Raw genomic sequence first — 12443 nt, 5'->3', positions numbered from 1 at the left:
ATGGCAGAAGGTGTTTAGGCAAAGGAAATTAAACCCTTCACAGGAGGGGAAATCAGGAGTGAGAAAACAGAAGAGACTCTTTAAAACTTTAAACCAGACTGTGCAGGAGAGGAATCCATGACCCTTAGACTGTAATGCAACATAGATGTTCTGCTGAGGTTTGGATAATAAGGGCTCACATGTATCCTTTCAAATTCTACTGAATGTCGTGATGCCTGAGTCTGCCAGCAGTTAAACATTTCATGACTAGTCTGTAATTAAAATAATTGCTCCTACTCCAGAACATGTATTTTGTAGGCTTTACTCTCTCAGAATTCGTGTTATGTAAGGTGGATGTGGTTTTTTTAATACACAGACTACTTTACATTTATGATAAACTACTTACATCTTAATTTCTGTTAATTCTGAGTGGGTAGAGAAATGCTTTCCAAGTCCTTTTTGTTCTGAGCTATTTAATGATTATAGATAAAACCTTGAACTTAAAACTTGAATTATACTCTAGTTCAGTAAGTTATTTTAACTTTCTCATGTAATTTTAAGGTTTGTCCAGCTCAAAATAAAATTTTAGCATTAGTTTGTTGTTGAGGTGGTCAAATGTGAGAGTTCCAGTAATCTTGGGGAGCCTGGAAGAAGACATGTACCAAAAAAGATGCTTTTGAATGGAAGAATAAAATAAAGAACTCTGAGGAGGGTGTCAGCAGGAGGGAGTGCTCGAGATGATGTTCTCATGATGCACTTTTAGTAGAACAGTGTCTCAGTCCCACTGAAACAGAGCAGCTCTTGTGATTAAACACCAACCATGGCCTCTGTTTCCTAAGGCTCAGTTTTAGGCTCACTACTTAATGATCTGGTGTGTGCTCAGGCCCACAAAGAGTTTTTGTGGCCACAACTGAAGAGATGGGGAATTGCAGAGTGGGGACTTCTGCTGAGGCCAGCTTTGCTGCCAGAGCCAGCACTCATGGAACCATCCCTGAGGGGTTTTGTGCTGGGGTCACAGCTCAGTCACCCTGTGTGCAGAGATGTAAACATGCATCCTTCTAATACAAACTTTATGTTATCTTACTTTTTATAAGAAGCTTTGTTTTCTTCTCCTGAGTGTTTGAACACATTTTGATTGGCATGGTGCAGTATTTGTACATCTGCTTAGATTTTGTCTGTGCCACAAAGGAGGGGAAGGTACAGAAGAAAGTTGTCTTACCTGTTTAGAATATATTTTAATAATTTTAGTGTGGCAGATACTGTACCATTCTGCTTTCACAAATTACAGCAGCCTCACAGGATGTGGGAGTAAGATGGTCTGGTCTTATGTACAGAAAGAAGATGAATTCATATGCTGTGTATATCTTCATTAAAGTTTAAATATTTAAATATCAATACATCATGGCTTATTTTGCTCATACTTCCTTGAGAAATATCTTCAGTATAAAATGGTGTGACAGTTACTGCAAAGTAACTTGTAAGTTCCAAAAATCTAAATGGAGATGTGTGTTTGTGACCATGGTAATTGATGAATCATCTTCCTGGCATAGAACTGGAATATCCTATACTGTTTCTGAAATGCAACCTGCTTTAAATTTCCCAGAATTTTAGTCTTGTGCTCTTGTGCTCTGAGGATCTTGGACAAGTACCCTGACATTCTTCTGTGGCTTTGTGTAGGACCACAAACCAGAGGAACTGGAGTACAGTAAAGCATCATTTAAATACAAGGCACAACTGCTTTTCAATGGAAAGTGCAGAGGTGGGAGGGAACGTGGAATAAAGGACCCTACTCTAGGCAAGGACAATGGAAAGCATGAAGCAGGAAATAGGTTATATGGTTAAGGGGGGGGACACAATATCCTGAAAAAGCCTATTGAAATTTTTAAATGCTTGCTTTTTGTTGCAGATTAATCAGCCACTCGATGGGGATTAACAGTGGAGCACCTCTTTGTGTCGCCTTTCCACCTCTGTGTAGCACGAATAACAACTTCAGCACTTCTTCAATAATAATTATGAAACTGGTATTAACTGAATGGCAATTATGGATTTTTAACTCTAACTCACAGTAAACCAGCAAGCCATATGTTGAAATTCTTACCAAATAGCTTTTCATTCTTGATGTCTCGTATCTCTACAAGAAGTTGCAAGATACCTGTTTGTACAAGAGGAATATAAGCATTACTTGCCTGAGGAACAGAAGCTGAAAGAGAAGACACCCTAACTTGTTTGTGGAGTTATGGTAGTATTATTTATATAGATATAACAAAGATATATATTTTTTATGGTAATGAAAATGGCTCCTCAGAATGCTGACTCGGAATCTATGCAAGTTCAAGATCTACCTGTGGCACAGCTTCAGAAAGCAGAAACCAAGGAGAATGAGAGTAGGGAGGAGACCATTAGTGAAGGATCCATAGACCGGATACCGATACGCCTGTGGGTGATGCATGGTGCAGTAATGTTTGGCAGGGAATTTTGTTATGCCATGGAGACAGCTTTGGTAACACCTGTATTGTTACAAATTGGTAAGTAATTCTCATTTCTGTGAGTCAAAGCTTTCTATGTTTATTTGCGTTGATTGAAGCCAGGCAAAGAGGGAAGATGCATCCGCCAGCTAAAGGTACACAAGGTAAAAAGGATTTTGGTTTTTTCCTTAGTGCCTGTAGCAGAGATTCAGCTGTGTGATTATGTTAAAGTGGGAAGGATTTCTACATTCATTCATCTTCTGTCTAATATTGTTTCCCTCTGTAAAAAATGTAACCTGATTTAATTCTAAAATTCTCTACTACAAGGTAAGTGTCCTAGAAACTAGAAACAATGTTAGGCTATAAAGGATTGCAGTGAAGCATTTTTTTAATTTATGGAGAAATGCTTCAGGTTACAGTACTTTGCAATATCTAAACAGTTAGATAAATTGTTTTTTCCAGTGAATTGCTGCATTTATTTCTAACCACTAGAGAGTCTTATTTTGTGTGATTAATCTGCAGTTAACAGCATGTGAATACACATGAATAAACTCTGCTACCAATAGCCTTAGATGATAATGGGGTGAATGGTGTGGTTTAGAATAGGGGTAGTCAGTGTTAAATTTCATGGTGAGTATTTTCAGTAGGTTTCAAATAAACTGTTTACATTATTAAGAGTATCTGATACTGCCTTTATCAAATACAGAAAGTGGTCAATCATATATCAGAAAATATTACATGACACAGAATGGAAATGCCAGACTGAGTGGGGAGTAAACCAACCATGTGTGTGCACTGTACAATTGTTATATATTTGTATATTTTATGTTTGCTTTGGCTTACCTGTGCAGGTGTGCCTTGCAGCTTGCTCAGCTGTGGCCAAACAGAAACACTCAACCAACTAAATAATAATGTTCAATGAATACCATTTACAACATTGTTTAAAAATTTCGAGGTTAGCATCTTGAGTTAATCACATGGGGGGTTTTGTTTGTTTGACATGAGAAAAAGGCATTTTAGATTCATCTTGTGAGCATGTGATGTACAAGTCCTTTCATGCAGTCTCACTGCAGTTAAAAATGTGTTTTCATATTAAATTGCTAGCTGGTTTGAGTGAATAATCAGTACAGTTAGTGCCATGGGAGATGCTGAAGAGTGAAGCCTCTATGTGTTCCTGAAAATGTTAATTTTCAGAGCTCATCAGATGGTCTTCATGAATCTGTTGTTTGCATAGTTAAAACAGATTCTAAAACCTCCAAAAAAGAGCTTTTCTGATCAACATGACTTGCTAAATAAAACACATGCAGCTTCATCTAGGAATGTTTGTAATGTTCATAAATTGTTCTGAGGTTTTACCTTCTGGGTAAATTGAGATTTAGAGACTTCAGTCCCTTTTACTGGCAGCATTGATTCAATAACTGTCTACCATAAACTCAAAAACTTGCATCCTGCTTTGCATGGGGAAGATCCCTGGTTTTGTAAGTGACCTGTACATTTTTGTTTGCTTTGTTTGTGCTGGCATTTGGATGATTAAAATGTATGGCTGGCTAAGCTGATTTTACCTTACCATAGGGTAAGGTCAGACAGTGTAAATAAACCATCCTCCTAATTACTGACCTGTCTTCCAGTTTACATTTCTTTTGTGAGCTTTTCTAGCTGTTTCCTCCAGATAATTGAAAAATATCTCTTCCCTTCCTTCCCTAACTCCAGTGATCAAAATGACATTGGGATTTGGGGGAAGGGAAGAAGAGGGCTCCCATTTCTAGAAAAGCTGCAAATCGACAAAGCTGCACATTGTCAAAGTCTGTGGGGATGCAGCAGTGATGTTCCAAGCCACAGAGATCAGAAATGGAGGTAGCAGTTACAAATGTCAGTGCTTTGGGAGCTAATTGAAATATTTCTGCTTGTATTCTGTGCCCTCAGCAGGGCTAAAAACAATGTTGGATTCACTGAAGGGTTAAGTTATTCATGGGTGACTTGTCTGGCCTCTTTGTTAATTACCTCTTACATGGCTCTGTTTACCTTTATCAACCTCAACATCTGTCTGCCTCAGCAGGAACTATATTTATTCCTCACTGGAGGGGGTTGCAATATAGCTGTTGAACTGATGTAATATTCCCTTTGCTTCTTGTTTTGGTAAAAGCAAAGATCAGTTTCTGTGAGATTAAATTGACTTGAGAAACTATATTTGAGAATTGGCACTTGGGGAAGTGCAGTGACCCAACCAATTTTGCTTATAATACACTGAAGAACAAGAGGCCTCTTGGGTATCCAAAAAAAGATGACTCTTTACAGAATGTGTTGAATATTAACAATTAAACTTTTCACTGTGTGCTTGTGCTTTTCTGTACCTGGGAAAACTTTGATCACTGAAATAATCTGATATTCTTATCAGATATCACCATGAAAACCTTAGCCACATTAATATGGTGTTCCACACTTTCTGCTTGCAAGTATTTGACTTTCTTTGCAGTTTGAGTACCCTGGATCAGAGGTGTAGTTATGATTTGGCAGATGCCCAACCTGTCCTACTTGTTCTGTAACCCACAAGATGTTATCAGCTGAAGGAGATGGTCACTTGGATGGTCCCTTTCCAGTTCAGTGGTGGTTGAACTCATTGTGTTTAAGTTTCCTGAAGTTCTGAAATTTCAACAAGAGAACTTGAAAGCATCAGTGAAAACTGCTTGACTCAATGCATACTGTGAATTGGAAAGGTGCTGAAGCACCCAAATTACTGCACCCCACTGAAAGAAACTCTAATTTCTGACCTTAATCACTGTCTTTATTGCTATAATTGATGTGACATTGCTGTGTCAGAAATGCAGCTCCAAATCTCTGACAGCCTTGTAGTCATAGCTGGGCTTTAGTAGCCTAGCAACAAGTACAAGCCAAGAATATATTACATGTTTTTTTTAATTACAGCTTGCTCTTTGGTGTCTTAGTATTTGCAGCTTAAGAATTCAAAGTGAGGCAGTGAACTTGTTGAGAATTCAAACAATGTAAAAAAATGCCAAATATGAGAATTCTAGTCAGAGTCCAGATGAAATTATATTAGTTGACACTTGCAGAAGTTATAACCTCAAAAAATCTACATTAACTCTTTTGGGACCTGTTCAATAAGCAGTTTCTACCAGCCAGTGTTAAATTTTACTAGAAAATAAGCTTTCAGCACCTTCAGAACTTAAGTTTTACTTGTTCATGGGTCCAAGGATTTTGAGAAACTGAGTGACTCATGTTATTCTTGACTATTAACACTGCTGTTTGCTTCCCCTGCACAGAAACTACAAATTCCATAGGAGCAGGATGAGGCCTTTGTCTTCTGAAACATCTGGTACTTAATGCTGCTTATCTGTGAGAGGGAATTAAAATCCCTGCTATTGTTATAAATGATAGTGTATTTTCTTCCATCATTAAACTTGGCTTCTAAGGATTAAGTCTCTAAAATCATCCCAGTTCATAAGTTCATGGAAGATTTGGATACATGATAAATTTATTTTGCATGGGATTTTGCAGGAATAAAAGTAAAAGGAGGAGAAACCAAAGACTGGTGTGATGTAAACTTGGAGAAACTGCTTTTTGAAGAGACTTACTCAGTGAAATCACAATACATTTTTCTGTTAAAAACACTCCAAACCATTAATAAATACATAACTTGGCAATTTCAGATTATTTCTACTTTAATTCAAATAAAATTTTGGTTTTAATACAAGATGTAAATCCATTTTAGTTCTTCTGAAAGATAAGATCTCTGTACCTTTTTCATTAGAACTATGGAAGAAAAAAAAATTAAAATCTGTATTTTGTGACTTGGGGTGGCTGCTGCTTTCAGCATGAAAAACTCACTGTCTGAGTAATGAGTAGTGGTGGCTGTAAACATGAATTCACATTTTGTATTTAATATGATAAAAGCTTTGTCAAGCCTTTACTGTTGCTTCAAAGGCTCTTTCAATGCTATTGAGTTTTTTATGAATAGTTAATAGACCCAGAAGTGACTGTCAGCACCAGAGCTGTTCCTCATTTCCCTGCATCAATTAAATATATTACACTGGTGCTCTTTAAAAGTATCTATGTACATTTACATAGTTTCAGAAGGAAACATAAGGAAAATGAGTTTACATGTGCTACTTACCTTTATAATGTCACTTAAATTTAGGGATGTTTGTCTGGTATGCTGCAGGAATAGCTGGGTGTTTTTATGCATTTCATATCTGAGTGCCTCTCTGTGATGGCATCACTTTGTTTTACTGTGAGAGTTAATGGGTTCCTGTAGTAAACATTGGCTAGTCTACTATTAAATATTGAAGTTGGTCATTTTTAGCTTAACCCTGATCATCAGCGTTGTTTTTAGGCCACTGAAAAATAGAATTTCTGGAAATTGTATATGTCACTGCTAATTATTAGATTTTATTAAAAAGAAAGGCTGAGCTACACAGAGCAGAATATTATAGATTATTTTTGTTTGGAAATGATTTCTCTCATTAGATTATTTCAAATCAGCAAAATGCTGTAGTTGCTCTAGTTTCATATACATTGGAAAGCTGTTCAGGAGTTTGGGCTGTTATTTTACAGCTAAAGCAGATATATATAATATCTCATTAAAAAAGAAATTGTCTAACATTCAAAATTCATCCAGCCTAAAGCTTAGCAGACTGTGCATAAAGGGTCCTGAAATCTAGTTCATGTGAAATTGCCAGTATGGAAAAAGTGTGCTAAGCAATAATTCAAACTGCTGATTTTGAGAAATCTCTGTGGTAGCTGAGAACTCATTATGCAGAAGAGATTCAATAGTACAGAGTGAATTATTTTAGTTTGCTGTAGTGACTCTCCATTGAAATGTATGTTGATACCTGCCTGAGAAGAATGCTTGTAGGTAAAGGGAGATTATGGAGTTGTATTTAGAAACCAAGCATGAAATGTTACAGATGAATTGGCTTCCAGGTCTGTTTCTTCAAAGGAATTAAGGTATCAGTTGCTGACTCAATTCCTGTGGAAGAGGATAGCCTTCCTAAGGCTAAGCCTGAGATCAAAGGGAATCTAAAAACCTGAAAGATTTCTTGGGGAAGAAGGGAGCAAAGGGTTGCCTGGGCTGTTAGAGGCTGCCTGTAATTGAAATGAAAAAGAGCTGAGTGGCTGGAAAGCCTCGTGCAGATGGAGGAAGCTCTTCAGCACAAAGCAGCACTGAGTCTATTTCAGCTCAGCTCCAGGAGTTGAGTTTATTCCTCATCTCTGCCAGAGGTTACATTAAGGTTATGTATTTTTAACTGCCTTTCTGCAAAGCTTCATCTTCCATTTCAGCTGTGTCCTACCTTACCTTGTCTTACCAGGAAGAAACTGAGTTGCTCTAACCTGGCCTTTTACTCCCAGAGTTAAATTCCTGTTCAGTCCAGCTGCATCCCTGCTCCCAGGCATGGCTGCATTTGATGCTGAGAGTGAACTGCAGGATCTCAGTTGCTCTTTGGAAGAATTAATGGCTTAAGAGCTGACCTGTCCCAAGAGAGGGCTGTAACACACCTAACCTGAGGGCAAGAACTGAACATACAGTGGATCCAGAAAACCTGGAATAAGAGACAATTCAATCCTTTTTCCAGCCTTGTTAGCTTCAGTTAGTCTGTAAGATCCTGTAAAGTTTGTATTCACATCTCCTGTAGTGGAATGTATGTGACTGCAAATACTGTGCCTGAGGCACATGTTAATTGCTCTATAAAACTTCCCCACCCATCTTTTCTTACTTATTGACTAATTTTATGCCCACTAAGGGGTTGTGTAAGACTAATTTTACTGTACTTTTTTTAAACTAACAAGCAAACAGGCTTTCATATCATGTATCACTCTTACATAAAATATCTTTTGACCTCAAAGCAATAGCAGCCCAGATTTTGAACACAGATAGCCTTAGTGGAAGGTTGGGCTGAAGATATTTTTAAAGCCCTTTTAAAAGAAAGAGGCTGTGGAACTGTTAAGATTTTTAATCCTGGGGGCAGTTAGGAGCATGTGCTTTATTTCCATATGAAGGCAAATGCCATGCAGTTTGGCAGTTGTGCAAGAGCTGTTCTTTACAGCATTTTTTATATCAATGTTCTGTTTTTCTTTAAGTAACACTGAATCTGGCATTCAGAGGCGCCACTGATAACACATGGCAGATTTTCAGCTGGGTAATGTGAGGATTCCTGCTGGCTCTAGGGTCCTACAGACTGTGAGTTTGGATGAAAAGCCTTTCTAGGAGAGAGAAGTGCAAATACCTTCACAGGCTTCTCCCATAGCATGAAATATGTTTCCTATTGCTACTTACCAGTAGATAACTTTTTGTTCCCTTTTTTTTTGGCTGAATAAGGCTCACTGGAGAAGCTACTTCTAAAATAAGCTTCATAATTCCTTGAGCTTTTAATTGTGTGCTGAGGGAATGTTAATGTGGTTTGGGTTTCCCCCCCCTAGCATAAAGTGTTCACAGTAAAATCTGTTGAGTGAACACTCTTTGAATCCTCAGAAGTTTTCACTTTTAGAGTTTGTGTGGTCTGAGGATAGAGCAAGTGACCAGTATATGACACAAGAAATATGAACAGAAAACTGTGGGCTGATAGAAGCAGCATAGTGCAGGTAAAGCAAACTGTGTGAAAATGCATGCTGTCAGCAAGGGATGGAGGTTTAAAAGCAATTTTTTAATTCATTGTCACCTCTGTTCTTCAAATCCTCTCTTTTCCTTCAGCAATAGACATTTTGGTATGTGATTTGTCAGAAGAGCTTGAATCCTCCAAAAAAAATCACTCTCGAAGAAGGAAATGTATGTCTCTATCCTTAGGTAGCTGCTTCTTCCTACCTGTAGATATTTCCAGCATGCTTCCTACCTTTTATCTGGAGTAGCCAAGGGTTAGGAGAGGCTGAACTGTTTGTCTTGACTTTTGTGTACTTTGAGATCTCTGTTCCCTCTCTTTTCCAAATTCCTTTTCTCCTGCTCAAAGATCTAGTACAGCACAAAAATAAAAACTGTTCACTTACTAACTAACTAACTAACTGGAAGTTTAGTGCTGAACTGGGTATGGGACCTTATTAAATTAAAGAACTTTTTAACAAAATATTCATATCAGCTAATAGCATTAAATTCTTATTTCAGTCTATTGTAAACAGGGTTTTATGTTTCTCTTATCACTGGGTCACCAAGCTAACTTGAAATTCTTTCCTCTCACACATTCCAGCCCCACCTTGTTGTGAGACTCAAGACAAGACTTTCTGCTGCTTTTATGAGCAGTTCTAGAGTAGAAATGGGCACAGATGGGAATTAAGGAACTGGAGGATCCCTGGATTTTTACTAAGATTTCCTGTGAGTAGTGAGAAAAAGATGAGAGAAGTAGGGACAGACTTTGACCTCCTGGAAATGCACTAAAATTGAGTGGTTTTAAACACACATTTATGCAACATCTTTCTCAGCCTAAACCCTTTCTCTTAATCTGCTTTTCACTACATGCCCAACATCTCTTTGTACTTCTGTCTAAACATCCTCATCTGGAACAAAAACTCAGGAGAAGCCTTGCATGTACCTGCATGAATTTTTCTGCTCAGAATTTGAGTTTGACCCTCAGCTCTGACCAAGAGGTAACTTTGCCATAGCAATAACAGGTGAAACATGATAGTGCTTCCATGCTCCTTTATTACAAAGTAATTGCCACCAGGGCAGTTTTCCAGCAGGCAATTGCCTGTTCTTTACTGTAAAAAGAAACCTTTTAGCTCTTGGATTGGGTTCTGGTGGCAGAGACTTGCAGATGCACAACTGAGATTTGGATTCCCAGCACTGGAACTGGCAATCCCAGTTTACTTCAGTGGGTTTCTGTTCAATGTGGACTGAGAGGTTATAAAAAGGGAGTAGCTGGGAACTTGTTAGTGAACAGGAGTCTTACTTTTCAAGGAAATAGGATTAAAGCACTTTTGCAATGAAAAGACTGTTAGCAGGCCAACTCTTGTAATGTTTTAATATGGGATTGTCAGAGCTGCAGCCCCCTGAGCTCAGTTCCCCTCAGTCTCCTGTGTGCTTGTTGCAAGATCTTGCAAGAGTCTTTCTGTTGTGATGGCCCTCTGGGACCCCATTTAATCATCCTCTTTTCACCAAACAACAGCTGAAGAGGTTTCAGATACACTTCCTGCAGGCTGTTTTGCAAGAAATTATTGGAAATGTTTTGTGCTACTGATTCAGTTTGATAATATTTAATACAAGTCCATTTAACTAAATAGGGAAAATGCATGTTATGGATTTGTCTGCATTGGTTTGGATAAATCTCCTGTAGCTCATGTAACTCCATAAACATCTTCCTCTCCCTGAAGTCTTGAGTAGCTAGCTGCAGAGCAGCACAGATGCAGATTTATCCAGAAACAGATGAACACAACTCTGTTAACATTTGGTGCTCTTCAGTTGGAGCCTCTAGGTGAATTTTTTTCCAGGGTAGTAGATACAGAGCATGTAAACTGCAGAATTTGAATCTAGCTTCTATTATTTTTAGGGAATGGTGACTGCTGGGCTACAGTTTTCTACAGCAAAGTTAGGTGCCATCTTTCCAGACTTTTTGGAGTGCTCCATGTGAGGAGAGAGCTTCCACACTTGGCTCAAAAATGTCTTAACACACTTCCAGAGCAAGAATGCTTTTCCCCATGGAGGTGCTGGTACAGGGAAGGGTGAACAGAAAGGCTCAGTCCCTGCAGTGGCCTGGTTCTGTCCTTGGTATAAGCTTTGTGTCTGGCAGGTGTCACATCATGAGGCTGTGCAATTGCTTTTATTATGCCCATAAATTTTGTATAACTTCTGCTCAGATTATCTTCACCTTGAATTTCTATTCTCCCCTGAATCCCAGTGTCTGTTCTTTCTGGCTTAAGTGATAAACAGATCTTGATCATTTTCTATGTGTTCTCTGTATTAGCTGTATAAAAACATGAATTTCCTGCTTTTATCAGTTGTGCTGCTCTGTAAACAATAGTCTTTCAATAATTTAGTCTATCAGAATTGAGCTTACCCAACCCCCCACCCCCCAGGATAATCTGCAAATTCCAAAAATATCCTGCTTTAAATGAGCTCTTGATCTGGAAGTGTTTTAATACCTCTTACAAAAGTTATATCTGGACACTTCTGGAAAGTAAAGTATTTCTTTGGAGAGTAAAGATCAAGTTCATGCCTTTAAGAGTTCATGTAGGTGGCAGGAAAATAAATATTAAATTACATATTCTAAAATTAGTATTAAACTTGGGCACTCGGGGAAGAATCTTCATGAATTTAAACCAAAGTGTCTCGGGTATTCAGATGAATGATTGTTTACTGGGGTTAATTAGTTGTAGTGGAGACAGTTGTGGTATTCATTATGTTTTCTTTGCCTGATATGGAAAGTCAGAGTCAGTGTCCTACCAAGCCAGACATTTTCTGGCAAGGAAGAGTCATTACAGGCATACCTGCTGTCTTACATGGACTGCATCAGGTGACTTCAAACTGATTGTTTATCATACTCAGCTGCAATTTAAACAATTTGTGCAGCAATTGGATGTCACTGAAATATCTGATCTGCTCTTTTCTTCCAAGCTGCAGCAGAAAAGAAGAGCAGAGGCAGTTTGCTGTGCTCTTTTTTCCTCCCCTTAAGTCATTATTCTGCAAAACTTTAAAGGAATAAATTTCTGGTTGCTAGACTTTGGTGTCAGTTTATCACCTTAGTAGTGGTTTTGCACTACATGTGCTGCTTTAGAAAAAAGGGTTTGGGTATTCCTTGTATTAATGCCTTTGTAAAATAGAATCATAGAATGGCTTGGGCTGCAAGGAACCTTCAAAACCATCCAGTTCCATCCCCCTGCCATGGGCAGAGAACCTTCCACTATAAACCAGGGTGCTCAGAGCTCTGTCCAACCTGGCCGTGGACATTTCCAGGGATGGGGCAGCCCCAGCTTCTCTGGGCAACCTGTGCCAGGGCCTCACAGGTAGAATTTTTTCCTGATATCCAATCTAAACCTACCCTCCAACACAAAGCAAGTAAAGCT

At 38.5% G+C, this 12443-nt stretch overlaps 1 protein-coding gene across 4 annotated transcripts in view; it reads left to right on the top strand.

Moving 5' to 3' along the window:
- SLC45A4 (solute carrier family 45 member 4) overlaps positions 1 to 12443 on the top strand; it is an 83075-nt gene that overhangs the window by 46992 nt on the left and 23640 nt on the right. For all 4 annotated transcript variants that reach the window (XM_058021861.1, XM_058021860.1, XM_058021862.1 and 1 more), the window contains exon 2: positions 1886 to 2504. In XM_058021861.1, the coding sequence (XP_057877844.1) occupies positions 2261 to 2504 (244 nt within the window). In that variant the 5' untranslated portion in view covers positions 1886 to 2260. The remainder of the gene's footprint in view (positions 1 to 1885; positions 2505 to 12443) is intronic.

This window comes from Melospiza georgiana, chromosome 1, assembly GCF_028018845.1.
Source record: "Melospiza georgiana isolate bMelGeo1 chromosome 1, bMelGeo1.pri, whole genome shotgun sequence".
NCBI classification, from domain to species: Eukaryota; Metazoa; Chordata; class Aves; order Passeriformes; family Passerellidae; genus Melospiza; species Melospiza georgiana.
This window is presented reverse-complemented; position numbering and strand designations above follow the sequence as displayed.